The 27,175-nt window shown below is 37.0% G+C and overlaps 6 protein-coding genes across 9 annotated transcripts; 2 read left to right on the forward strand and 4 right to left on the reverse strand.

Annotated features, from left to right (window-relative positions):
- Positions 1 to 814: 814 nt before the first annotated feature.
- LOC149742392 (glutathione peroxidase-like) lies at positions 815 to 4,695 on the reverse strand. The gene is made up of 6 exons (XM_089892227.1): positions 4,558 to 4,695; positions 2,387 to 2,502; positions 2,148 to 2,297; positions 1,602 to 1,805; positions 1,330 to 1,454; positions 815 to 1,185 (listed from the first exon to the last, which is right to left on the reverse strand). The coding sequence occupies exons 2-6, from the start codon at positions 2,480 to 2,482 to the stop codon at positions 1,113 to 1,115; spliced, it is 648 nt and encodes a 215-aa protein (XP_089748353.1). The 5' UTR covers positions 2,483 to 2,502; positions 4,558 to 4,695; the 3' UTR covers positions 815 to 1,112.
- On the forward strand, positions 4,607 to 11,704 carry LOC149742393 (uncharacterized). 4 transcript variants are annotated; one of them, XM_089892158.1, is made up of 11 exons: positions 4,607 to 4,748; positions 6,196 to 6,325; positions 6,429 to 6,546; positions 6,601 to 6,766; positions 6,907 to 7,159; positions 7,885 to 7,986; positions 8,148 to 8,345; positions 8,422 to 8,690; positions 9,476 to 9,592; positions 9,772 to 10,005; positions 10,445 to 11,704. In XM_089892158.1, the coding sequence occupies exons 1-11, from the start codon at positions 4,652 to 4,654 to the stop codon at positions 10,477 to 10,479; spliced, it is 1,719 nt and encodes a 572-aa protein (XP_089748284.1). In that variant the 5' UTR covers positions 4,607 to 4,651; the 3' UTR covers positions 10,480 to 11,704. The 4 variants fall into 4 exon arrangements, with proteins under 4 accessions (XP_089748284.1, XP_089748276.1, XP_089748291.1 ...); XM_089892150.1 differs by having other exon boundaries at positions 11,140 to 11,704; XM_089892165.1 differs by lacking the exon at positions 9,476 to 9,592 and having other exon boundaries at positions 11,140 to 11,704.
- Positions 11,705 to 11,706: 2 nt separating this feature from the next.
- LOC149742394 (uncharacterized) lies at positions 11,707 to 13,233 on the reverse strand. The gene is made up of 4 exons (XM_089892239.1): positions 12,920 to 13,233; positions 12,710 to 12,847; positions 12,458 to 12,597; positions 11,707 to 12,048 (listed from the first exon to the last, which is right to left on the reverse strand). Exons 1-4 carry the CDS (start codon positions 13,083 to 13,085, stop codon positions 11,977 to 11,979), a joined length of 516 nt encoding a protein of 171 aa, XP_089748365.1. The 5' UTR covers positions 13,086 to 13,233; the 3' UTR covers positions 11,707 to 11,976.
- Positions 13,234 to 13,448: 215 nt separating this feature from the next.
- Positions 13,449 to 16,966, reverse strand: LOC149742395 (uncharacterized). Its single transcript, XM_089892137.1, has 5 exons — positions 15,440 to 16,966; positions 15,151 to 15,296; positions 14,835 to 14,969; positions 14,374 to 14,557; positions 13,449 to 14,084 (listed from the first exon to the last, which is right to left on the reverse strand). Exons 1-5 carry the CDS (start codon positions 16,855 to 16,857, stop codon positions 13,697 to 13,699), a joined length of 2,271 nt encoding a protein of 756 aa, XP_089748263.1. The 5' UTR covers positions 16,858 to 16,966; the 3' UTR covers positions 13,449 to 13,696.
- A 3,902-nt stretch (positions 16,967 to 20,868) lies between these two features.
- Positions 20,869 to 22,717, reverse strand: LOC149742396 (ficolin-1-B-like). The gene is made up of 6 exons (XM_089872516.1): positions 22,365 to 22,717; positions 22,166 to 22,305; positions 22,018 to 22,114; positions 21,531 to 21,627; positions 21,393 to 21,460; positions 20,869 to 21,330 (listed from the first exon to the last, which is right to left on the reverse strand). Exons 1-6 carry the CDS (start codon positions 22,627 to 22,629, stop codon positions 21,080 to 21,082), a joined length of 918 nt encoding a protein of 305 aa, XP_089728642.1. The 5' UTR covers positions 22,630 to 22,717; the 3' UTR covers positions 20,869 to 21,079.
- Positions 22,718 to 24,938: 2,221 nt separating this feature from the next.
- LOC149742397 (uncharacterized) lies at positions 24,939 to 26,735 on the forward strand. Its single transcript, XM_089872529.1, has 3 exons — positions 24,939 to 25,115; positions 26,232 to 26,346; positions 26,406 to 26,735. The coding sequence occupies exons 1-3, from the start codon at positions 25,064 to 25,066 to the stop codon at positions 26,623 to 26,625; spliced, it is 387 nt and encodes a 128-aa protein (XP_089728655.1). The 5' UTR covers positions 24,939 to 25,063; the 3' UTR covers positions 26,626 to 26,735.
- The last annotated feature ends 440 nt before the right edge of the window (positions 26,736 to 27,175 follow it).

Here is a 27,175-nt window from a genome sequence, read left to right on the forward strand (position 1 = left end):
TATTCTGCTAACATTTGAAATTAGTGCAACATATGTCAGCGTATTTCGATTCCCACAGCGGTTTTGGACCGTCAACGGTGGACAGACTACAGACGTTTGCGTAGAATCGTAAATTGGATATTGACGAGCAAACCTTAGTCCCTACAGACAATGTACACCGTCAGCGACAGACGGTGAATTAAACTAACCAATTCATGAAATCGTTAATCTGAAATAAGAAATTATTTAAACATTTGGCATAGTTGTGAGGATTTTTAAAAGATTTTATAATCTCATTCAAATCGTGCGAATAATAACACTGACTGTTAATAAACCGCACGGCAGGCGACGGTGCTCACTCGTGATGCGAATGCATTGAAACTGAACAGCGCGGCTTGATAACAGTTTTGTGTGATTACAATTGTCCCGATCAAGCAGGAAACCAGCTGTTTCTGATCGCTCCTAATTTCGACTTGGATTTTGTTTAAAATAGTTTTACTAATATTTTAAATGTTTATAACTCAATGATGATGTTCACGTCGTCCCAGAGCTATATAGCACGTATGAAACTTTGCGAGTGATGTTATTTTCTACATGGCTGCCAGTTTAGATCATATGTTATAGTGACCACTGGTTTGGAGCAATTGCCGTTAGTCTTGTCCAATGACACATACGCCAACAATAATAGAAGCGACAAAGCTTGAACCCATAACCATATGCTTATACAGGCAACAGCGCAGCACGAATGGGCCAAGGCTCCGTTCTGGATCACAAAAAAGTTCCGTGGTCCATAGCTGTTTGAATACATTGACTATCCAAACCAAATATTATTAGATTTGTTCTTTTGTTGATAATGTATTGTTTTTCGGCAAATTAATAAGGAGAAAGCAACTGAACGATATAACTCAATTTGTGAATAGAGAAAGTTCGGTAACGAAATCAAAGGTCTACTCGCAACAAGAGAATGCACCATGTACTTGCGACTAATAAACCTCATCTCTCGTGACCTGTCATCAACCTTCATCATCTGTTTATGCACAGTTTCTGATAAAGATTTCATAAATGTTCTTATCCAAAAAAAGATGTATCAAATCAGTGACCCTCATGATTCCTGATTGGTATCGATAAAGCATTTACTTTTCGTTAAGTAGCTGATCTATCCAAGGCTTCAATTGCGTGGCAGTAACAGCACTTCCGAACCTATATCTGTGAATGCAAAAAAAGACGTCACGTATCGTCTGACCAATTAATACTAAGGGACCTTCGTGGAGCACTATGTGTGTTTTATATTCACTATAATATGCAATTGGGCGTAAGTAATTTCAATTAGAGTAAACATTACAAACCAACCTGATCATCCCATTTTTATCCAGCAGAAATTTATTCCAGTTCCAATATATATCGTTTGCTTTAATTGGTGTCCAATATAATTCAGATGTTATTCCAATGTTGTTAGTGGTCGGGGGACAAGAAGCCTGTTACAATTAAATAATGTCCTGTATTACTTTATACACATTGGAGTGAATTAATTGCGCTAGAATGCGCAATGCTATATATTATAAATATAAATGACACTTATTGCTTGTAAAAATTCAAGTTTTCTTTGTAATACATTAACATACCTTAATCGATGTAAACAGCGGATCTTCGCTACCTCCGTTTACTTGCGTTTTACTAAAGAAATAAATCTTCTTGTTTGGAACGAACCCGTGTCCAGGTCGAACATACATAACGCCGTTTAATATTTCGTCGTTTGCTTCTGGTTGTTGGAGTCCGAACTGGTTGCATGGGAAGGCCAGTGTCACAAAACTTGATTGGGTGTATTCCTGCGATTAACCAATATTCTGTACTTATGTTTACCTGATATGACAAACATAAATTTATATAGGTTGGTAGAACACTTTATTAATTTTTTTCATACAGACTCAAACTTGATGATAAACAAATAAAAATCTTAGGATTTTTTGACAATATTCTCACGACAGTCATATCGCGTGTCAAAGTCGATTGTAGTTATGAACTATTGAAATTCGGTGTTAAAATATGGGAGAATATTTCTACCACTCTACTTATAATTGACACAAAAAACATAACTGTACAAAACAGAATAAAAGCTATATAATCGTAACAAATACAATCAATATATATTCAACACGTATAGTTTGTACCTCAGACAGTGCATTCATGGCTTTATATTGTGGAACAGTCGCCCCTCAGTAAGTGGCGACATTGATCACCATGGAGACGTTACCACGAAATTCCCCGAGGTTTACCGTTTCACCTGACAAGGTCGGAAACGAATGGTCGTACACAGAAAACTAAAACATATAAGATTTTATTAAATGTAGTATAGAGAATAGATTAAAATAATTAAATTCATGTTTATTAAAAATAGAAGTAACTTTACCGTGTTATGAAAACATGTTGAATTTTCTATAGAAGTTGCAACAGCCAAAGTGCCTAGCACCAGAAGCACGGCGGGAACCGCGCCTTTTTGATGCATTTTATAATACGAACTTATTTCTGCAACAAGAGGTATTTTACACGTTTTAAAAACGATATTTTAACAAACTGTAAATTGTATAAAGTTTAATACAACAAATACAAATAAACGACGTAAAGTAAGGCATCCCTATTTCTTTAGAAATTCTGAAAGCAAGCTAAGAACCTGAACCTCATGTCTAAAAGGAACCTGCTCAATATTAACCCTGCACAACATGTAGCAAACGGTTTTATATTATGCAGTTATCTCCCTGTGTCTGTCGCAAACAAGCACCGATCCTATGGTTTATATTTGCACGAGTAGCTGGCATGTGACACAACAACAAAATGCTGAATCATCCATGGATGAAGTAAAACGTCGTAGCAACCTATATAGTTTTTAGCACAGTGATTTTAAGTTGTTTGCGGTTTCCAAAAGCAAAACATATAGTACTATGGCTGTGGGGCAAGATGGAATATTGTTAACACCTAATAGTTATACTTATACGTATCGTGTTTTATAACTAAGTTTTTTTTATAGCCGCGGGGGTACAGTTATATATACATAGTTCTGTAAATATTCTGTTTATTGTAATATTGTTTACTACAAAACGGAACGAGAAAATATACCATCTTACCCTACCCTAATACATTGCCGCAACAACTTTCAACATCGCTTAAAAACATGTATTTTGTTGGTTCACGTACAAACATTTAACATTCTCTTTTTGTAGACGAACAGTTTGCTTTGGTTAACTATAAGTTATATATTTATATTGCTATTAATGATTTAGGGAACATTTTTATCTAAAAAATAAAAAATAGGAAAAATTACTTTTTGACGGAAAAGATTTTATATAAGAATCGCATGTCCAACAAGAAAAACATTTTTTGTCAAAAATTGATAAATAAATGCACCGTATTCTTACAATAGATAATCAATGCGGAGATTTTGTCCTTACTATTACGTTATTCACGCCGCGCGGTGCTGCTAGAGAGTACAAATAATGTCTACATTCCAAAAATGGTAAATTCCCAATCGAATAAAATAATCGTATTTTCAATCTAGGAATGTGTAACATTTAACATAAATATAATGTGTCAATGCGGTTTCACGTTTGATCATGATTCGGCTAAGTTCTTTATAAACCACTTTTGTTACATAAACAAATCTAACACAAATAATGATTCATAAAATTACGAGTTTACTTTTACCGGCACGTCACACTACTTAAAACAAAACACCCGGTCGTGCAAATACTTTATAGTTGTTTGTCAACAAAACAGTTTGCGAATATATGTCAACATAAACATAGGTTGCGTAGTTAACTTTCAAATGACTCGTTGTTCCGACAGCGGTGGTCTTCCGCAAACATGTGCTGACTAAAGTTTGTGCGGAAACATTCACTTCCGAGGGGTTGTCTACCGTATTTCAATTATTACTAACCGCTAAATATGCATGGACGCGCCATAAGAGATGCGACACAAAGTAATAAAAATGCCAGCCATAAAACCAACAAAATCTTCGACAGACTTCACCTAAGAACAACTTTTATCTTTAACAGAATTTTCGATGAAACTTACAACTGATGGACTTTGTATTGTTTATTTACCGATTGAAGATAAGACGACAAGGCGATAATGCGGCAGATTGCTATGGGATTAGCGGTTGACGACATCGGTAAGTGTAAATTGCATCAACCGCAGCTGGCAAAAGGATCGAAGGTCCAATTTCAAGGCAGTGGCCTCGGTCTTACAGTTCATATTTTAGTATGTGATACAGCGAGAGAGGGACTGCCGCGCCTTTTTTTAGCATTTATTCCAAGACAGTTTCTTATCGATCGCACGATCGCCGATTCAGTAGCTGACTTCGCCTCGGCGCGATGGTTATGGAATGTGGAAAGTATGTTAGCTGGTAAATCTGACTTGGTTACCAGACAAGATGACGTTTTAAATTAATTTATAATAAAATTAAAGAATTAGCATAATCTACTACGACAGTGCTGTTTTAGTCAATAAACCGTTTTATCAGTCAGTCATTGTTCTGTTACTTGAGTTATGAAAGTTAGTACGATACGATAGTTTATATAAACTTACTAATTCGTTTGACTCTTGCAGAAAAGTTAAGGTTGAATGAGTTTGTCTTGTTACTGTATTTCGTTGTTTAATTTTCTTCTAAACTGAAGTGAAAATGTCTGGAGCCTTGCGTCTTATTATACTTGCCACTATTATGGCTGCAATCAGTCTAACAGTAGAAGCAGAATTTGCAACAATTCGTGTTCCACAAAGTAAGTGAAATACTTTGTTTCATAAAGCGTATCTGTCTATAATTCTATCGGAGAAGTTAAACTAATACTTTTACTTATACAGTACTATGCTTAAAGTAATAATTATTAGTTACTGCGTACAAAGATATCACGTCTTGGCTCTAACATACATTGAACACTGGCTGGTAAAACTAGGTCATTCAATGTTCTTTGCAAAGACTGAGTGTCATACGATAGCCAGCGGGAATAGGCTTTGTTCCGTTTGTGAAAAACTCATTCCAGACACACCTACTATTCCATTGCTCATGTTTACGCCAAAGGTTTGGCGAGCAAGTTGATTTACTGGTTCTATGTACACATATACGATCGCGCGACCCGAGCCAGTTCAAACTCATTTCTTTGTTGACTTGTAAATGGTAAACTTAAACGTATTTTGTAGCATACTGCGTGTGATACTCTCTCTATCAACATATACGTTCTATAGTTTTGGTGCGGTGTTAGTTGTGTGGCTTGCTATTTACCAGCCAGCCATAAAAAAGTAATAAATAGATATTACAATGTTAAAAGTTTGCATCTATTACCGGTTCTATTATCTTGTTAAAGTTTAATTGCTCCAGTTAGAGTATTTTCGTTTTATGCTGACAATTAGCCGGTGAGGTGTGACATAAAATTGTAAAATGACAGCAGTTCCGGCCATTCTTACAACTTACACCAAGCAACGTGGTTTGCATGATTCATTGACATTCATTAAAATAGTTGTGAATGAAGCACAAACAAATAATTTCCATTGTTACTTTCGTTACTCAACCGACACGCAACAGTTACCAGGGTAACTGAAGTACAACAAAATGACGTAATTGTAAAACTAAGAGTCCAAAGTCCGTTCTGGTCGTTCAGCGGTGGTTTAAGCCGCTGACATATTTTTTTAAGAATAACTACCACCAGCTTACAAAGTCCAATGTTCGATGAATCATTTCTGTAATTTACATGAAACGTTCCTCGCTTTAATATGAAAACACCACGTTCGTCTTAAATTGATATCTAATTACCGGCTTCTGCTTTTACGATTGATATAAACGCCATGTTAAACGTGGCGTTTTAATCCGCTATTAAATCGACCATTCAAAAGAACGCTGTAGCGGAGCCAGTAGAAGTAGTAAGTTCTGGAAGACTACACGCGCCAACAGCATAACATGCTCCAATCGTTATGGTGTTTGTTTATCCTAACGTGCTCTTGTTTAACTTATCAACGATAACCACGTAACCCGCGAAAATAACTTGTTCGTTAATGTGTTAACATGTTTACCAATATCGAAATAGTTAAACATAAACACTACATACATTTAGCGTCCACATATAGATCACAAATAGCTGCACAAGAGAAAGGCATGTAACGTGCTGGTATTGTATATATTATGAAGCGTCACAGTCTATGATAAAGGTTATAACTGTTGTGTCTTTTACATAGATTTTGGTTGTTCGAATGGACGCAAAGATGGATTATTTCGTCACCGGGACGTGTCAGCTTGTAAAGGCACTTGGGAGGGTCATGTCAGAGATGCACCACTGTGCAGTCTTGGATGGCACGTTTGTTCCTGGTAATGTTTTATATAGATTTACCCGACTAGACAACCTTTTTTTTAGGCCATTCCTCCAATAAAATTCAATGACACACATATACATACCAGCTTACTATTTCAGGAATGACACAGAACAACTGTCGGGTATATCTTGGTATCAAACTGTCCACATCGAGGGTTGTTATGCCATAAATGCTGCGAACAGAGGAGATTTGTGCACAGAGTGTTCTTCCGAGAACGTTAGTATCATTGAATGGTCAAGTTTCGCGGAAATATTTATATTTTATTGATAGGATGACTTGGCTGGAATTGGAGCTGACTGTCCACATCAGAATCAGAATGACCGATCATGTCTTGGTCGTGGTAAAGTTACCGCAAGTTCGCGAACGTTTAGGCATCGACCATGCGAACACAAACCTTGGATGACTGGTGTTGTGTGCTGCCGAGACAGACGGAAAGGTAAAATGCGGTGTTTTAAAACCCATTAAGGACTTTGTACTCTGTTGCATATCGTATGCAGAGTGTATCTGTTATGCTGTTAGTGATTTCGTTTGGTTTAAACATAAGGTATAGCTTACCACAACATGTATTTTAAACAGGTTCTACTCCCATAATAACTGTGTCGCCGGTGTCGTCAGTACAGTCGCCAGCGGGAGTTGAAATCGTGCTCAAATGTAAAGCTGTCGCCAGTCCTCTTCCTGAAATAACTTGGTACAAGAATGGCTTTCAAATAAACACTGTCGGTGTTACTGTTGAAGAGGTCGCCCAAGACAAATTGGTTTTCTCCAAACTGCGCATTTCACCTCTTGCTGACGATGTTGAAGGTCTATACATGTGCAAAGCTGAAAACAGGTATACAGTACAGTAAAGTGACTGAACTACAACATTTTTGGCGCGTATTATTTTGTAGAAATTGGTGTTACTCAATGACCACAACAGTAAAACAACTAATAAAAATAATTCCTATATTCTTTACCATGTGTGACGTAATAATGAAATATTAGATCAAAACATGTCGAGAGAGAACTACCAAGCGCGACGAAGTCTGGTTTAAATTTCACAAACAACCACTTTAAACATTGAAAGGAAGTCAAGCATAATAGAGTTGGACCGTTGTAATTATATAGGATTTACAATCTAAGCAAAACTGAATCCAACTAAAATCATAGATTGTACGACTAATAGCAATCATGCTGCTGTACCGTGTTGTCTTGGCCGGACACGCCTACCGCTTATAATAATCCGTCTTCAGACCAACTCCGTGACATAAACGATTTGATAGTGCCATAATTAAATAATGTTTACAAGCAGCTGTAGGCAGGGTCATACGAGTTTACTCGTTTATTATGTGACGCAGTGAACCGCAAAGCGATTCTATTTCCTTTTTTAGGGCGAGTACTTACACAACTTTACATATTGATTGGTTTTGTTTTCGAATTTCTGATTTTACAATTTAACATTATAATCCCAAGTTTTTTTTTGTTTTCTATAAATATTTATGAAATTTTGGTCATACGGTTTGGTTTTAAACGAAAAAGAAACGGTTACTCTAACTTTTTCTTTAACTTTTTACGTAGACATGGCATTGCGGTATCGTACACGTCGGACGTCACCGTAATTCAAGCCAGACCTAAACTGGTCGCTTGCAGGGACAAAGCAAAGCAGAGTTTGCTGCACGGGTGAGTTGCTTTCCATAGGCCTCTCACGATATTGATCCATATCACGTGACTCTTCTAGAAACGGGAAGTAACATAAGACTCATGTTAGGATACATGAAACAAATCAAATATTGGATCGCTTAAACAAGAGGAAGGATTTTAATAACACATGTTCCTCATAGTGGCGTAATCGCGGCATGCGGTGGAAAGTGGAAGGGAACGGTCAAAAAGTCGTCGAAGCAGCTCTGCGCAAAGGGTTGGCATGTATGTGGTCTTAGAGATAGAAGCATTCTTAACAAACTAACTTGGGCTGAGACGGTTTCACTGAGTGGGTGTTACGCATATGATGCAGCAACATCAGACCACTTTGCTTGCAACAGGTACTATAACTAGATTACAACCTCTCTGTAATATAAATATGATACTGCCATATGCTAACTTATGTGTATGATAAAGGTGTTCGCGACGTCTGAAAGGCAACAGCATGGCTGGCATTGGTGCCAACTGCGGCTCGCTTGAAAGAAGCAAAACATCTTGCCTCAACAAAGGTCGTATCGGTGTTTGGCAGAAGCAATTCCTGGAAGGTGGTAATTCTACTGACGAATTTGACGTCACAGCCACTGTACAAGACGGCGTATCGGCCAAAACAAGGTCGTCATGTCGCTACCACAGAGGTGTTACCACGGGCGTGATGTGTTGTAAGAAGAAGGGTTCCAAACGAAAAGGTAAATGAGTTTGCTTACCGTCTTACACCATTGCATGGCGCTAGGCTTGTTTGTCATCAAATACCGAAACCACCTAAGTTTACTCAATATCGATTTTACTTCCTTGGAAATATCCGAGTGTTATTCTTTGTTTGGACCCTCACGTACTTTTACATATCAACGGAACAAACACGTGTCATCATTATCGCTTCATAAACGTTGTTGATTCGATATTACGGTCAAAACCTAACTTTAAAAACAAACACTATGTGTCATTGAAATTGACATTTGCCCACTGCCGTTTACCACCGGCTATACTAACAACCTTGAAATGCCACAACCTTTAAATAAGGCGCTCATTATTTTAAACTAAACTTTATTTAAGCTGGTTTGAATTGTTTAAGTAATAGTTATGCTAAACGGCTATTCTGCTACACATAGCATAACTTGAAAAATTAAAAACGAATGAAACTCTAAAACAAGGCGCAAATGTTTGTTGTACTGGGGGTCGTTGATGGGAAAGCTAAGAATATTTGTGATAACTTTTCCCACAAGAATGATCACTGTAGTAAATAAAACAAGCCTGGGAAAACCAACCGCAACTTTACTGCTGATAACTACAGAGACGCAGACTTTAGAGAGGTTTTGCTTTTGTTCACACACCATGAAATCAATCACTCTATGGATGATACGTTGCACGTCACATTGTTAATTTTTCATTTTGCTTTATTCAACAAATGATTCTTATTTAATTTTGTTACATTATACCCTGTGTTTATTTCTTTCCATCGTTATTGTGATGTCAGATCCGGTATGCAGCCCAGGCTGTGAGAATGATGGAGTCTGCAGAGTGGGCAATTTTTGCGAATGTCCGGCTGGGAGATCAGGTTTTCGCTGCGAAGTTTTAAACACAGCAGCGCACGGTAAGGCATTCAACAGTGAAATCGCATTTTTTTGCATGCATAAATAACTTTAATTTTTAGCATGTTGAAAAGCAATGAGGTTTATGTTAAAAATATCGTCAACGTATTTGTTTATCGTGTTTTTATTCGGAACAGGAAGTTCTTTTGAGTGCACTTTTATATCAATTACATTTTCACAGGAAAAAAATGCGCAACGCCTTGTGGTCCAAACAGTCATTGCAATAGAAAGGGTGTTTGTAAGTGCGACAAGGGTTTCAAGTCCACAAAGAATTCTTGTATCCCGCGTAAGAATCGTTCTAAAGGGAAAAATCGAGGTCGCAGGTGTCGTGGTGTGAATTGCCAAAACGGTGGCCGCTGCAGCAGAGGGTCTTGTATCTGCCCGCCATTATTCACAGGCCAATATTGTGAGACCGGTAAGTCCATATTTAAACCTGTCAACGTTAACATTTTTTGTGGTAGATAAGGTTATTTCCACAAACTTCCCGTTTTTTAATGACGTTTTAAGTGTTTACCAACGAAACAGTAACTTATACAAAACAGAACTACGTAATTTATTATCCCAGTACATACAGTGTTACAACCAATCCTTTGTCATACGATCCTACGCAAATTGCGAAACTTGTAAATTAATACCAACTTCTGTTTGATTGCGCAATATTACCTTTACATTATGCTATTTAAAAACGAACTATTACCTTCAATAATTCACTGCACTTAAAGTTTTTTTATATATATATATATATATATATATATTACTAATAGCTTTTGTCATTTCGCTAAAACTAACCGGATCACTATTGCAATTAATTCACCTGATCATGTCATATTAGAAAATCACGTGTTTTGTTTCAGCTTTCGTTGACCAAACACAGCTCACATTACATTGAATGCGGAACCGCCCACGGTAACAAATATTCTAACATTTCTATGTCACAAAGATAAAGCGACGTCAAGAGTGACGTAGATATCAAGTATTAACATTCTACCTCAGCTTGTTGCAGACCTTAATCTGCCTTCGATAATTTATACCGAACACGCTTTACCACAGCAGAATTTACCGCGTAACCATATTACCATGGTAACAAGCTCACATACGAATTGCACATTCACGTCTTCTTCAAATCTGTATTAACTAATTTATGCACCTGCACAAATACTGTTGTATTACCCATTATGGTTATATTTAAACCCAATTTAATGAAAGTCACATAGCTTTTTAAAAAACTCAAATACCATACGCGATGTATATAAATAAGTGCCCCAGATTCGCTATTTTCTCATGTTTCTCGATCTTATCTCACTATGTTTTAGTTAAAAAGTTTATTTAACTAACAAAACAAAGTTGTAAAAAACAGTTATTTTACATCAATTTAAATATATTCCAGGTTTTACGATGTATTAATTAATGCCTGAAACTTTGAACAATACCTGATGTCGTTTGTAAATAGTTTGAAACTCGCTTTCGCCCTTACAACTATGTTCCATTATGATGTAGTCAGCAACAACATGTTACCAACCTACAATTATATTTTACATCTGTTTTAAAGGTTGTTGTACAAACTTTATGATCACCCTTCGTTCGGTTTGGGAAATTCTGAGATATTGAATGAAATTGCAGTTTAATAATAATTCAAACTATATATATATTCGCTTCAAGCGAGGGTTTTGTTACTTTGGCTAAGTATATATCCAATTGTCCTTTCGCAGCTCTTTGTAGTTTGGCGAGTATCTTTAGTTTGTACATTTTTGTGTTTTTCCAAGTGTTACTTATCGTCCTGTATACAGCGCGACTATATAGACTCTTCTAACAACGTAACAAGCAGATTCACTTTATTTCCGTTTATCGTTGGGAGCTCAAGTAATTACCACTGTGTCCACTCTGGCTATAAATAATGTTATCTTGATATTTTAAAATATTACAAATTAAGGTGTACATGTTTATTTCCCGGCTTTTCTGCAACTGAATTACCACTTTTAAAATGGAGGGTACCTTTACAGTTTAGTTGCATAATCACTTACGAGTAATCTTGCCCGCGCCTACTACTGTTTATTATCTTCCATGTTCTACACATACTCTTTCATTGTAACCGGAAATAAACCAAACGAAACCAACATTATTTAGTTAGAACGTATTCTATTTACAAATGTACTCGTCATAAAAAATACGGTTATAATATGTTACAGCTTAACCAAACGTTCAGGTATAACAAGTGAATGAATACGAAAACCATAGAATGTGTTGGGATGTTAACAAGTCTGTGTTAAAGGCAAATTAAGAAACTTTAGTGATTTATAAAAACTACCTTATTCTTATATCTGTATAGTTTATTTTATAGACGTATATGAAGAGAGTTATAAACGTGATATGTTAAAGAGATTTATTATTATTGTGCATCGGTCATTCTGCTTCCTTCTCCAGCGCTGTACTTCAACTCGGACTTCAAAAACTCGTCATCCTGTTAAAATAAGATGTGGATATAAGCTAAGTAAGTGGTGGACGAATGATCGTGTGTTTACACGATGATAAACAGATGTACATTTGATTGATATGAATAGGTTTTGTGTTAATTGTGTAAAGAATTGTTATAGTAGGTTGAGGTAAGATAGGACATTTTTTATTCCCTTCTCCCGTCTTCCTATTTCGTGGATTACAAAGAATATTTACATAATTATATAACTGTAGCCTCACGCCTCATTAAAAGACGTTATTATTTGTTTAAAACACAATCAGAAAATATAGGAGATACTAACCAAATCACATCTTACCTCACAGTGCTATATGTTTGTAACACAAACAACCTATGATATCAGTTAAACTGTTAAAATATTAAATGAAACTTCAATCAATAGCTCCACCTAACGTACCTTTAGCAAAATAAAGAAAACACCAGCGGCAAAACAAATTGGAACCGACGTCCAAAGTAAACCGAAGCTGTATCCATAAACTCCGGTTCCTGGTTTGTACTGCGCCATAAATATACCAAGCGCAACTACGTAAATGCATCCTGAAAATAAAAGCCAAATTTAACTTTATTTATTTTTATTTTATCATCGGTATTGTTTTCCATAATTACAACTACAGGTATAAAAACGGTACTGAGACAATTTAGTAATTACCTGTAAAAATGCAGAGAACACCGCCCAGAATTGCTTTCCCCCGCCCTTGACCAAAGAAACGCGCTAGCAAGATAATGGCAGAAATGCAAAGACAGATAATTCCAAGCAGAATAAGCACGCTGCATCCGACTGCCCACACTAAGTGAAAAAATGTATATCAGTGATATATATATTAGTAAAGGTTGTATTCAAATATCAAATAGTAATTACGTGCGACGATGCCTGCTTTTGTTCGTTCATACTCTTGCAGAAACGAGACCGTAAACAGATTGTGCCAACCCGGAGTTGCAACCGCAATGACAGAGAACAGAAACGCAAGAAATAACAAAACGGAAATAATAATCAAATGTAACTGCTTGTCCTTCATATTTGCCATGGTAACAAATCAAACTTTGGATCTAAATCAAAACCTTTTTATTGTCTGAACACTGATCAATATTCTGGTTTATTATTAATGAATATACTCTATCAGTTTAACTGAATAAATCCTCGAACAAAGTGTTTTCTAAACCTACGCCCTTTTTAGATTGTTCGGGCCAGTGATTGTGATGCTTCAATAATTTCAGCACCAAGCTTAAGAAGAAAAGAAGAAGCTGCATTTTTTCTTTCAGTCCGTCTTTGCCTGAGGGTAGAAACCGCACACCACAGTTTGTTAACAATTTAAACAACCGTTGATGTGAAACCGACGCGCTTCATGATTTTAGAGTATGGTGATGCAGAAACACCTGAGTGTGCAACGTTCGGTGCGCATAGAACTTTATTGTATATCAAAACTAATTTCATAACAACTTTACTTAAATTTGTAGTTTCATATTATATAAAGGAATGTGCTTGAATTTCAGAGTAATACAATCCATACAAAATACAATACTCTGAAAATGTAAGTGTTGCTTCAAAATTTGTTAACTCTCATGTAGTTTAAGGGGGTAGTTTGTGCAATAAAAACAAACACAGTGGTTTTTAAACGTCTCGCCGTTAATACTTGGTTTATAATACAGCAGCCACTTCTGACAACATCTGCGAGTAATCTTGGTTTACAGAGAGTTGTGGTAATGATAGTGACGTAACACGCGTCATAGCAGCCGGTGACATCACATGCATGTGTTCATCACTTGTTTCTTGCTCGTCGTCCAAGATCCTCCCCTGCTGGCCGCTAAGGGCGTATAGTCCAATAGCAGAATAGTCTTTGTCGTCAGAGACATATGAGCCGAAGTCTTCTTCCAAATTGAAAGATTTATCCGCAGCATGCATCGAGATGCAGCCACGGTCAATGGTCAGCTTCGGAAATAGCTTCTCGGTGATAGATTGAATAATACACGGGTTGTTATCGAGTTTTAACCGGGGTGGAGGCATCTCCCTGGAAGTTTTCTTTGGCCTGAAACAATTATTAATTATCTTTATATAATATGTTCAGCAAGAAATCAAAAATAAGTTCGGTGTTTAATACGTGTAGTAAGGTAGGGAGAGATGGGACACCCATTCATACTATTTTCTTGTCCCATTTGGTAGTAAACAAGGAACATTTAAAGAATTATAAAACCGTATCTTCGCGACTTTTATAGAACGTTGTTAATTGTCTAAAATACGATCAGGTAATTTCCTACCACTTCCACAATTTAAAAAAATCCCCTTATTTTGATATTTTGAACTGTTGACAATCTTACCTTCCACGCTTGTTTTTAATTGCAACAGAACGATTTTGTGGTTCAACGGAATCGAATAATCGGAATAAAAGATCGGGATCGCCACCATTTATTATTGTACTTTTGTCGGGAGAATCTTCCCGAACCTCGTCCACTGAACATACTTCGTCTTCCAACTCTGCTGGTGGTGTAACGGGACGTATATCTATGCACAACAAAGTGAATAAAACATAATATTCATCCTTATGTGGTAGCCGTTATACCACATGTTCCCTGTTTCATACACTTCGTACCCAAATGTTATTTTGTCGGCGATAATATTTTTTTATGTATAGCCGACAATTTAACTATTACAACTGCAGCACCGCGACTCTAGAGTGTTGTAAATTGTTTAAAACACAATAAGGAAATACGGGATTTAGGTGCTAACGGTATCCCATCTTACCACACAGTACTATACGCTCCCCAGACAAAATCTTTACCTGCAACATTATCAGCATAACCTTGTCTAAACAAAGGTTGAACCGGAGGTAAGACGCTGTACGGTGACGGGTTAACTCGGTTTGGTTCCTGCCAGAACGATGTAGGTAACGCTCGGAGACGCATGGGAACCGAATCTAAGAACAAGTTAAAAGTAATAATAGGATGGGGTAAAATGGGGCGTCTTTTCATTCTATTTTCTTCTTCGATTTGGTTGTAAACAGCCAGAGAGAGTATTCGCATATTTATATAACCGCAGTCCCGCGACTTCAAGGATAAAAAAAATTATAAAAATTTGATTTGGTTGTTAGCGCTTACCTTTCTTAGATGATGGCTTTTTGGGAGGTGGGGTGGGTAATACTAAATGTCCTGCCATGATTTGTTTTGAAGATGCTTTTTGACGTAGGAACTTTTTCCCGTTCTTTGTAGTAACCACTTTATGACCTTTTCGTGTCGCACTAGATCTACGACGAATAATTGATATTATCAAGCTGATTCTTCATTAAACAACATTTCAATTCTCTGTTTTACATTACAGCACATTAAAATTTGAATGAATATTAGGGTGGGTGGCACACATTACCCCATATCCCTTACTATATATTACCGGGAGTTATGAGGTTTATCCACGACGGGTTTATGTGTATGGGAATCGTCAATCATCGGATTTATCATTTGGTCCCTTCGACAAATATCCGACCGTGGCGAAGAAGCCGACATGTCAGAATCATCGTCACTTGATGTCGCACAAGAAGACGAGGACGATGATGATAGACTGCATGGAGCTACTCTCTTGCCTCCGGATGGTGGTCGACTGCCGGAAGCAGGCCGACTGCTCGAGCTTGGGCGTAACTCTCCTGAAAGTAGAGGTACATTTGCACTAGTGGGTGGGGGGCTGCATAATGAGGACGCTAGTGAAGAATATGCGGAATCAGTTTCCTGTTGATGGCATTTTGTAGAACAGCCAACACAACTATCCGTATCACCACCAATTTGTTGCACTTTCGGTGGGTTAGGTGAGGCGCATGCAAGCGGTGCTGACGAATGTTGGTTTTCGTGGTTTAGGTCAGGGTGGGCTTGGAAATCTTCACCAGAAACATCTGGCAAGTTCTTTTCATTCGCATCTCCTTTTCCAACACTGTTCACAAGAGACAACCAAGCAACCGTTAGTTTATCCGTCTTAATGTTGAAATCACTATTATTAACCACTTGGGGCGCTACACTCTCTTCCATCTTCGACAAACACGCGGTAGGGCAAACTTCAGATTGTGCTAAATCGTTTGGTCTTCTTTCCTCGGACAATTGCTTTAATTTTCTCGAATGTGTTCTTGGTTCAGCAGTTTTGCTCGTACTTACAAACACAAGTTTATTTTTAGATAACTCCTCTGTCGTCGCTGTCGCTTTATCAGAAGGTCCAGTGTCATTCTGTCGAAAGTACCGACGTCGGAGTGTGTGGACTCTCGGTGGTTTAGCATGGTTGGGTATAGTTGGTTGCAATGACTTTGGCGGTGGTACGGGTTGTTGTATCGGTCGGTTTGATTTAATATCTGGGCAGTAACATGAGTCGTCCTCTCTCGCAGTCAGGGAAGACACATTCGTTCGGTCGCTATTAACGCATCGAGGTTGTAGCACAGTTGATGCTGGTGAAATCTGTGACGGGGTTATGGGTGGCTGGCGACGGATCCGAGGTTGTTCTACAGAAATGTAGTCATGGTCGTGACTACACGCATTTGCCATTGCAGTGCAAGCGGCGGATACACCATTGGCTGGTGAAAGTGGGGAACAGTTGCCATCAGTAGGCGATACCTTCCTTGCCGGCACTATACTGGGGCGACGAGGGCTTAAGTTTGTTTGAGAGTTTTCTGTAAAGCCGTCAGTAAGTAGGTTTGTTGCATCTTTAGTTGAAATCGGTGGGCATTTGTATTCCGCCTTTCCTTTGGTTGAAGACTGGCTTTGTGATACACGACGATGGAGCTTGGGAGTTGTCAGCAGCCTACTCCTTGCTCTTGCTTCATTATTGATCATAGTCAGTTTTCACCTACCGTCGTTATAGCGAGAGTAAAACATCCACCTTATACTTAAATCTGTTGTAACAACAAGCAAAATTAATTACGTTTACTGATATACACCGAAACCACACAGGTTCCCTTTCCTACCCGACTCTGTAACTTACCGAAGGATTTTTTATAAATGCCAAAAGCTGTACTACAAAATATTATAACACGTACAGTGAAAATTTACAGAAAAGTCGTAGTAATAGTTATAATATAACGTATATAAAACCAACATAATAAACGCCCCGACCAAAACGGTATAGCTTTTGTAAAAACAGAATGACGTAATACAAAGGTATTTGCGGTGCGGCGGTGTCTCGTTACAGAGACCAATTCCCTTCGCTTTTGTTCTTTTGCTGTGTGAGTTCAAGCAGTAAATGTTTGCCATTGGCCAGATGATCGCTATACCAACACGATGACGCAAACTCATTGTTTATTCATAATGTAAAGAGCCAAAGAGTCTGTAAACGAATATTTGTGCGGCCTGGCAATAGCGAAAGAGAAATCATGATATTTACAAAATAATATTTATTGAAAATCGCACCAACGTTTATCATATTTAATAAAACTTCAGCTTTAACTGCAAACTTGATATATATTCCCTGTTGGCCCCGAGTCGCCCAGGTTTTAAGGTTTGGTTTTATTGAAATTCTTTCATGCGAAACGAAAGATTGTGAACACTTCAACATGATTGTACACGCATAACTTAAACGGCATACGTTAACTATAGTACGTACCTTTGAACGCAAATTTGATCTAGATCCTATAAAATTAACTGAAACGTTCTGTCGAATACTAACATATATATGATTAACGCCTACTAAATACATTGAGTAGGCCATGATACGACTTTAACAAGTAATAAAAATAGAAGAAGGGCGCAGCGCCGCTTATTGTGAACGATTTTTCTAACAAGATCCTAACAATCATTAATGACTAGCGAATCAAACAAAACAGATTTTGTTAACTAATAAAATTTCAAGTGTTGCGTGAGTAGCTACTTAGCCAAGCATGGCTATGCCGCGCTGATAAGCGTTTAAGCAACCCAGCTAATATAGCCTGAAGGTTCTAAGTGCTGGAAACCTACTGTTACTGCTCAACCGCTTAGCGCTCTGTTTCACCTCAAATATTTGTACATTAGTACACTTTTAATGATTCCATATTAAAAGTATTTGTCTTTAACGAGCTATATACAGCTTATGACATCATTTAACATATGCTGATATTTATATTGTACCTATCAACTTACAAGCCTTTCTTCGAATGTTATGCGCAAGCGGCACGCCACCTGCGAGTAATTTCTTTAACAAAAGAAAAACACTCCCAGTTGCTACGCAACAGTCTGGACGATTATTGGCGCGTGTACAGCTTCAATTGTGCGTCAAATTTAGACAATGTTCAATAAATAGTATTGGAATCAGTATGTTATCATACACATACAAACTATTGTGTTGTATAATACGTGCACGTCGTAATTTGTATTATCCTTGCGGTCCTACATGGGCTACAATTTAGGCATTATGGATGCAGAATTGTTTCTTGGTTAACTGAGGAATTTTACAAAACAGGGATAACAGCATTTCATATACAGTTCTAATATAAGAATTGTATTAGGAAACTTCAATTTGTCGCCCTAGCGATGCGCGCCGTTTAGGAATTCTTATACCTGGCAACACTGATTGGTGCCTTTCTACATTTTCTGCCAAACTTACGGCTTGTAATAAAAAATGGCGGGCTTATTTGGCGCGTTAGTCGTCGAACATATATATTTTCAACAAATAAATATTGTATCTTACAAATGCATATGAACTTGTAATAACAAAAAGTTAATGGTAACTATTAATAAAGTTTACATTTTTGCTACAAATTGGGAAGTAGTACATTTTTTTCTCATAAGCTACTTCTTATAAACAAGAGATCCCAGATCTAATGAATGAGCACGTTTTAAACTAATTAGCATAAGATGGTAGAGTCGGGGAAGATGGGACACCTTTAACACATAATATTCAAATAGCCTGATCGTGTTTTAAACAATTAACAATGGTCTGTGGAAGTCGTAAAGATACGGTTTTATAATTCATTAAATGTTCTATGTTTACTGCCAAATGAAAAGAGAAAACAAAATGAAAAGGTGTCCCATCTACCCCCACCCTGCTATATTATTTAATCCTTTTACTACAACGGTCGACTAGGCTCGATTAAAAACAAATCTGAAGTAACCAACAAAACGGGTTCTAATCGTCATTGGTGACTGAGGAGCAGTAGACAGAATGTATTTATACATGTGTTATAACTAATGAAACTTATAACCTATGCGGATTGAGTGATTGGTGAAGAATATGTGTAAATACGCTTTGTACAACTCCTGTACCATGTGTTTATTGTAAACTTACACTAGTTAAAGTTGTCGTCGTTTAAAAACGTTTGTTTTCATGAATTTTGACAAACCATAATCACGCAGTAATCAGGTAATGTTAGAAGTTAATATTAATCATATGATGTTGAATTAAAAATAATGTTTCAATTACGATTAATGATAATACGGTATAAGAGTGGTGCATTTAATGCGTCCCCACTTAAATGCTAATAGTTTGATTCAGTCGTGAATCGTTGTGTGGGTACAACACGCGTGCCGTCGTTTCCCACCAAACTGCAAGACAGTGTTTCCGCTATGTAAAGTGCGTGAGAAAAGTAATCGTTAATTAATCGCTCATCGTGCGGTTTTAAGTCTGAAAATTTAGTCTAAAAATTATAAATATATATTATGATTTGATTTCAGTCAAAAGAATATATGCTAGAATTGAAAATTGAGGTAAGTGCGGAAAAAAGTCGTCCAAAAAACAACAACAACAACAACAAGAACAACTGTTCGACGAAAATGGATCTATATGACCACTAACGTGCTCAATTATCTTCTAGTGCAAATGATTGTATTTCGAAAATATTTTTTTTATTTTATATATTAGCTTGTTATTATATCAGTATATTATACTTGAATAACCCCTAAAGTATAAATTATTGAATTAAAAGCAAACCTTTCAAAGTTTGGCAAAGAAAACATACCAAAACTACAATGTGGGGGAAGATGGGACTCTAAATAGAAATATATTTACATTAGCAGTATTCTGCAACTTGTAGATAACCTACCGAATTTAACCGGTTGTGATAGGTTCTTTGCCATGTAAACTTTATGTACATAAATTTAAAACGATATTTTATTTTTCGCATGTTTATATCTCAGTTTTTCTCACAAAAATAAACTAATTTTATATCACAAATCAAACTGTGCGAAATATTCTATTTTATTTATATTGGAACGTAAGCAAAGCCAAAAGTTACCGATTACTATGTTACTAACGGGTTCCCAATGCATGGCAGTTGACTTGCTGATTCGCAAGCGTTATAATCATTAATTACTAAACATTTGGACGATTTTACACACTATGATTTTGGAAATATTTAGCAATATGTGCTTTAGTGTCCCATCTTCCTCCACTGTATTATATAATGAACGGACATAAATTATGTCAAGTTTATTTCTCTTGGTCGCAATCGAAACATTACTGTTACTGGCCGATTAAATCACGAAACTTTGTTATTCTAAATAAATGGTGGTTGTTGCTCAACTTTTATATTTATTACGACTGCTTTGCCAGATACTTTAATGTTTGTCCAAAGTAAAAGCAACTAAAATGACTTATTTGAATTTTGGCAAATGGGGGATGCCGATTAATATTCCTTTTTGAACGTTATTTACCGAAGCAATCAATTGCCCACGCAATGCTATAATCTGCGTGACAGTTTTTATAATGAATAAATAATGAATCTGTGGAAATGACAGAAGCGTAGACTTTAACAATAAGGGCAAGGAGCATTCAAAAACGTATAGTTTAAAACGTATACGAATGCGGTGCACTATACATTTATTCACAATACGGTCAGACGCATAAAATGCAACAGAAAGCACATGTATAGTTTTGTGGGGAAGGATGGGACAGGTTTAGCACATAATATACAAATATTCTGATCGTGTTTTAAACAATTAACAACGGTCTATGGAAGTCGTAAGGATACGGTTTTATAATTCTTTGAATTTTCTTTGTTTACTACTAAATGGGACGAGAAAGTAGAAAAGGTGTCTTGTCTCACTCCACCCTATATATTACATTTGGAAAATTATTTAAATCTTAGTTTTAAAGGGAACGGAATTTTATCTCGATAAATCGAAATCCTACGTAGGCACGGTTATTGTACCAAGTCATTGACCGTGGCGTCACTGCACATGGCCGGTATTCTCCGTTAGGGTTGGAATGATGACATCTCCAGTACCACCAAGCACCACGCCACTGTTCGGCACAACTTAGTGCAGAACTACCAGCGTCGTTGTCACGATCTTTTGTCGAGAAAGACATGCCATTATGTTCTCTTAAAGAATCTGTTAAACCTACACAAAACAGCATTAAGCTTCAAACCACACTACCAATCGTACACAGTTATTTTTATTACCAGGACTTCCACGAAAACCTGAAACCTGCAATCGAAAGTTGGTTGATAGATTCATCACTTTAAATGCCCTGTAGATAATATTCCAAAATAATTAAAATTAATAATTAGCGTTAAACTTTCGAAACACTTTTTACGTACCCATATTTGGCGTAAAACGTTTGATTTCCGCAATCTTTGAGTTCAATCCTTAACTCATACGAACCGTCTCTTGTCAATAAATGTAGATTGTCCAATCCTGTAATATTGTAGATTACGAAAACTACGCAACTAAAGTTACACAAATCCGGCGCCGTGGCGTAGTGGTTAGCGCGCCTGCCTGTAACCATTAGGTAATGGGTTCAAGGCTCGTCGCTGCTACCATCATGGGGGTATGTGTCCTACTTGGGGAAGACACTTAACGAAAATTACTCCAATCCAGTGGCCACTAATGGGTTGTCCAAATTATCTGCCATACATAAAAAAAGTGAAAAAATCCAAAAAAAGAATCACCCACAAAGTAACATATATGGTAACTCGTAAGCTGGCATGAGGTGTTAAACTCGTGTTATAACGACTGTCGCTTTCCGGCCACGCGAGGATAAAGTAAGTTACATTCATTCATTCACATATGCATGCAGTCAAATACCCATCCAAAACTCTCTACTCTTATTGCCGAATCCTCGCCGGTATTCTTCCCATGTAAGATAAAAATCTTGTTCACCGTTTATTCGACGCTGGAAAACCTATAAGGGCAATAATGTCAACCACCGAATTATCAACGTTTCATAACAAACCGTCCATCCACCACCGTCCGTTGTCATATCACAGTAAACTTCAATTATAGTCCCGTTCTTTTTGATTTTGTAGATTCCACTATTAATGTTTCCGGCTTCATGTGCTTGCTTGCAATCCGTTGGTAGCAAAGTGTACACCTCTGTTAAATAAAGGTTTAGTATAAGTTATAACGCTACGGTCTTAGGCGTAATATACAACCTGTTCTAAGATGAGCGATTTCCATCGACAAAAGCTGAAAAGATTCTCTCCAAGATTCAGAGTCTCCTGGTTCACCTTTCAATCCAGGAGGACCAATGTCTCCTTTTAATCCTTCTCCGCCAGGAGGACCTCGTTTACCAGGAGACCCAGCATCGCCCTTCTCCGATGGCGACTCCGGACCACAAGATAACGTTACCCGACGTGCATCATGCTGTGCCCAAGTCAATGTAAATATAACAGCGAAGCTAACCCAACAGAACAACATCTTCTTAACAACAGACAATTGTATCGAAAAAAAACTATTGATTTCAAATTGCTGCCCACCGACGATCCTTTACACTGATCAGAGACTGTTTAACACGACACTTATATACATCTATTGACGAATACCGATGTGGCTTAGATAGACCGATTTTTGTTCAGTTTAACCAAAACGCATGCCGTATATGGTGATTAGCATTTTACCTGACTTCAAAAACAACATTCTTTGACAGGGAGCTCCGAAAATGGAAGCATTGCCACAATTGCGCTGTATCATTGCGCTGCAGACAGTCACCACGAATACACGTATATGTTATGGTGTAAACTGTATCAACCATTTACTCGAAATGTTCGGAAATTCCAACACTGCGTTTTCGATATTTCTTGCTGGTTGTTGTTACATTTTTGTGTTGTGAATGAACGTTAAATTCTGCTATAAAACGCGCTGCCAGATAACATTTATAAATACATTATTGCATCAATGAGCAAGCTGTTACTGCTTTTCTTTTATTTCGCCTTATTCACGCTTGGTCGAAATTAGATTCCGCGTGGTTTAAATATGATACGGTGGCAGCAAAAGCATTAATGTAAATTGTTATAGGTTAAACTATAAAAGTTATAAAAAGTTATAGGTTGTTATAGGTTAGGTGGTTATTTATACGTTAGCTGTTTGTTGTTATTACGCTAAGTCTGTCGTTGTTTAGCGCACATGCTACTAGTTCATCGATCCATAAGTCGTTGTTTACGTCACACATTCCACAAGTCTTACATCACGTCCGAGAATATTATGAATTACCTTTAGGTAAGACAAAGCAATGTTAGCGACATCGTGAACATTTCAAAACAGTGTAACAACCTTTTTGTACAGTGACGCATATTTAAACTAAAGACAAATATAGATACACCGCCTATACGGAGATAAATCGTGACGCAGCATGCTGTTGATATGAAATGCACTTTTTAAGTAGGTAGTTGCATGTAGCATACACCTTTTGTAAAGATGCATATGGAAAGAATTGTTATAATTTTATAACAGGTGACGTATTTCACCTATAGTGTCCGCTTATTCAAGGGAGGTTATTTTATGGCTGATAATTTGCACTGGGCTGCAGGGGCGGCTTCAGACATTTTCTTTAGCGGGGGCGGTTTTGTTACCAAAAACCCAAAACTTGAACAACTTGCGCTTTCACCAACCACATGCCCGCATATCGCGGAAAAATCCAGGGTACTTAGGAGCACCCGAAGCAATATGCAAAAATGAATTAACACGAAATACAGACGCGTCGTAAATAAACACGCGTTGAACCGAAATATGTTTCTGAAGTATAACTGCTTTATATTTACGTAGTTTTCCTCAGCCAAGCAGCATTTATTGGGGATTCACACGTGGATTCATTGCATCATAATAGCGAATGTTTGACCTGGCAATTGATTACGACATAATAGCAATTCGCACGTTGATTATTCGCGTCATAATAGCGGTTGTCCCCTTGATTATTTAGCCTGTAGGTGCTTGAAAATATGTTGAATATTTGCCTTTTTACCTTTGCGCATTAAGGTAAAGATATAGATAGTTTGCAAAAAATACTTCTCACGCGAGTAAAGCAACGCCTCGATTTAAAAAACTCGTAGCAAGGGAACATAACTAGCTCATCGGAAAAAATAATATTTTGCGAAATCGACGGCCGCACTTCCAATCACGTCTACCGATCAAACACTACTGCCGTCACGTGTTTCTGACGTCACAAGGACGACGTGAGTTTAGCTTTTATGCACAGGAAATATAAAAACATTTCGCACAGCTTGCCCAATCAAGAATTTTGCTAAATAAGAAATGTATGCCGTGTTTTTGCGGCAACTAACAAGTGCATAATATTTTTTAGTGCTATGGCCAGGTCTAGGGGGAGCAATTGCCCCGTTCCCCCCCTCCCCTGGATCCGCCTCTGCTGGGCTGGAACAATTTCCGTTAAGCTTCCAAGTTAAGAACATGCACGTGGTCTCTTATGAATTGTAACTCGCACGAAGTGTTTAAAACAGACCACTTATTTTCTAACGCTGTCGTTTCCTCATCACGCGAGTATAAATAAGTTACTTTTATTCATGCTTTCGTAACGGCGAATAAAAATCAGTTTTGCCGATTCAGCGTTAAATCCTGCATATTGCACATATTCGTAATAATAGGAATTTAGTAGACACAATAATTTGTCGTGATCAAACTTGCTCGGCAGTCATACCACGATTTAACGGCAGCGAACTTTAACGCAACTCACATGTTGTGGTTTAAACCAAGCAGCAAATCATTCTTTGTATAATCCGTAGTATAAGTTAGTTGTCAAGTTTTGTTTATTTTCATTTAAATCAAGGGATTCTCGGTGATTCATGTTGGGAACTTTTTATTCTTTTTTTGTATAATAGACACAAAGCGCGTGAGCAGAACGATGGCTTTTACAATTGTTGATGTACTTCCAAGAATTTCAGAACAGAACCAAGGTTTGTTTTATTGTAAGGTGGGGGAAGATGGGGCACTTTTAGCACATAATAACTAGATATCCTGATATGTTTTAAAGTAATAACAACGGTCTATGACAGTCATGCGGACATAGTTTTATATTTCTTTGAATGTTCTTTGTTTACTACTAAATGGGACGAGAAAATAGAGTTAAAAAGTGTCCCATCTTCCCCCATCCTACTGTATAATATATGCTTTATATACGTTACGGTAATATTGAATTTAACTCTGTGTAAAATAATAAAAATCCTGTGGTGAATATATCACATAGTTAGGGTGGGGAAAAATGGGACTCGTAAGACGTGACTTTTTACCGCTACCCATTCAAAGTAGACGAAAAAAATGTTATAGCATTAAACGAGAGTATTCTCACGGTGCAACAAAATGTGCGGCAAGACGACCACTGTTGGAAAGTATTAAAATTCGGTGTTGAACGGATGCAACATTTGCTAAATGACTGAAAATGGCATAATAATAAGATGCTCATTTTGAATGGTCACTCCATGAATAATAATAGATACAGTATACAGTACCATAGTTTAAAAAATCGGCTGAAATATTTCGAGTTTGAGATTTGTCTCAAAAAATTAGTTTTAGGTTTGTAAAAATAAACTAAAATATAAACATGATAAATATAGGCAAGGTCAATATTTCTTAAATTTAAGTTGATATCAACAAAAAAAACTGGGGTAATTCAAATATAATTTACTGATATTACATATGAAAAATATATTCGAAACTCAATCACGGACACTTGAAGATAATTTATAAAAAGTGGCCTAAAATACTCGAAAAATAGTTCATATAGCAATAGGCTGCATAATTTGTATCAAAAATGTAACTTTGTTATTACAAGTTGATATGCATTTGTAGGATAAATTATTTGTTAATTAATGTTCTAACAATACCGATTTGTAAATAACGTCCCAAGTATACAGCAGTGGGGCAAAAAAGGGGATGTTTAATCTTGGTTTTAAAATCGTAATATATTTTGGAAATATTCGGCAATATGTGTGGTTAAGGATACCGTTTCCCCCACTCTACTATATGTAAATAAATCATACCTGGCAGAACGTATTAAATAAATTTCTTTGTAGATAAATGCGTTCTTAATTGTACATTCAACTCCACGAAGCTTTATTGCTGCTCAAGTAGTTCGACTATGTTTTGCAGCAGCAAAATATGTACACAGCACAACACGGATGTATTCTGGTATAAAACTGCTACGTCTGCAACCTATTACTAATCCATTATTTCAAATATACTTTTAGGGCTATTCTTGGTTTTGCTGTAACGTTGGCCATTATTGCCAGCTTGGCTGTCATTGCTCGCTGCAGTGGTTCCTTGAGAAGGAAGTTCTGCTGTAAGCTTGGACGCGGAAATTATCAACCAAACTTAATTCCTAACGTTGTCTTCAGTCAATCGAATGAATGTAAAGATGCAATAGGGGGAGTGTTTAAACAAAACGACTTGCCGTATCAAGTGGAATGAGTCAGACACTGACAAGTCAATATGTATTCTTTCAATTAAACCTGTAAGAATTGAAAGAATGAATGAATGTAACTTTATCCTAATTCAAAAACACATACTACGCCAAAGAGCATCGGTAACAGTGTCGAGCATCAAACTCGCTATTATGTTACGACACATATGCGTCTATTATCACTGGGCCATGGAGTCGAACAAAACATATTTGTAAATTGTGTTCGTTTTTGTTGGTTATCTTTATTTTAATTTTGTTTGAGTGACAAAAATGAGCGGTTTTGCCACTTTTCAAAACGTATTTCAGGCAAACTCAATATTTTTTAACCCAAAACATCTTACTTCGTATTTATTAACTGTATATTTTTATTTAAAACCAACTTGTGGACTGAACGTGGTCCGGACTCTTTAAATATTGTTTTATTTTGAAATGACTTTCCGAAGAGTAATAACTACATGGAAGGCTGGGAAGTACTTTTATTTGCAATGGTGATGCTTCTGTTATTGCGCATACGTCGGACTGCGCAATCATAGAGCTACGCACACGCATTGAATCTTA

This window comes from Ciona robusta, chromosome 1, assembly GCF_009617815.1.
Source record: "Ciona robusta chromosome 1, ASM961781v2".
NCBI classification, from domain to species: domain Eukaryota; kingdom Metazoa; phylum Chordata; class Ascidiacea; order Phlebobranchia; family Cionidae; genus Ciona; species Ciona robusta.

Excerpts from the sequence above, each read along its gene's own strand:
- LOC149742393 (XM_089892150.1), top strand. The coding sequence starts at position 4,652 with ATGTCTGGAGCCTTGCGTCTTATTATACTTGCCACTATTATGGCTGCA. Across the intron at positions 4,749-6,195 it reads AACAATTCGTGTTCCACAAA|ATTTTGGTTGTTCGAATGGA; the intron begins GTAAGTGAAATA and ends TCTTTTACATAG. Across the intron at positions 6,547-6,600 it reads CAGAGTGTTCTTCCGAGAAC|GATGACTTGGCTGGAATTGG; the intron begins GTTAGTATCATT and ends TTTTATTGATAG.
- LOC149742394 (XM_089892239.1), bottom strand. The coding sequence starts at position 13,085 with ATGGCAAATATGAAGGACAAGCAGTTACATTTGATTATTATTTCCGTT. Across the intron at positions 12,848-12,919 it reads AAAAGCAGGCATCGTCGCAC|TGTGGGCAGTCGGATGCAGC; the intron begins GTAATTACTATT and ends TTTTTCACTTAG. Across the intron at positions 12,598-12,709 it reads TGTTCTCTGCATTTTTACAG|GATGCATTTACGTAGTTGCG; the intron begins GTAATTACTAAA and ends TTTTATTTTCAG.
- LOC149742395 (XM_089892137.1), bottom strand. The coding sequence starts at position 16,857 with ATGATCAATAATGAAGCAAGAGCAAGGAGTAGGCTGCTGACAACTCCC. Across the intron at positions 15,297-15,439 it reads GATAAACCTCATAACTCCCG|ATCTAGTGCGACACGAAAAG; the intron begins GTAATATATAGT and ends TATTCGTCGTAG. Across the intron at positions 14,970-15,150 it reads AAAGCCATCATCTAAGAAAG|ATTCGGTTCCCATGCGTCTC; the intron begins GTAAGCGCTAAC and ends ACTTGTTCTTAG.
- LOC149742396 (XM_089872516.1), bottom strand. The coding sequence starts at position 22,629 with ATGTTGTTCTGTTGGGTTAGCTTCGCTGTTATATTTACATTGACTTGG. Across the intron at positions 22,306-22,364 it reads AATCGCTCATCTTAGAACAG|AGGTGTACACTTTGCTACCA; the intron begins GTTGTATATTAC and ends TTTATTTAACAG. Across the intron at positions 22,115-22,165 it reads CGGACGGTGGTGGATGGACG|GTTTTCCAGCGTCGAATAAA; the intron begins GTTTGTTATGAA and ends TTGCCCTTATAG.
- LOC149742397 (XM_089872529.1), top strand. The coding sequence starts at position 25,064 with ATGGCTTTTACAATTGTTGATGTACTTCCAAGAATTTCAGAACAGAAC. Across the intron at positions 25,116-26,231 it reads AATTTCAGAACAGAACCAAG|ATAAATGCGTTCTTAATTGT; the intron begins GTTTGTTTTATT and ends ATTTCTTTGTAG. Across the intron at positions 26,347-26,405 it reads CACAACACGGATGTATTCTG|GGCTATTCTTGGTTTTGCTG; the intron begins GTATAAAACTGC and ends ATATACTTTTAG.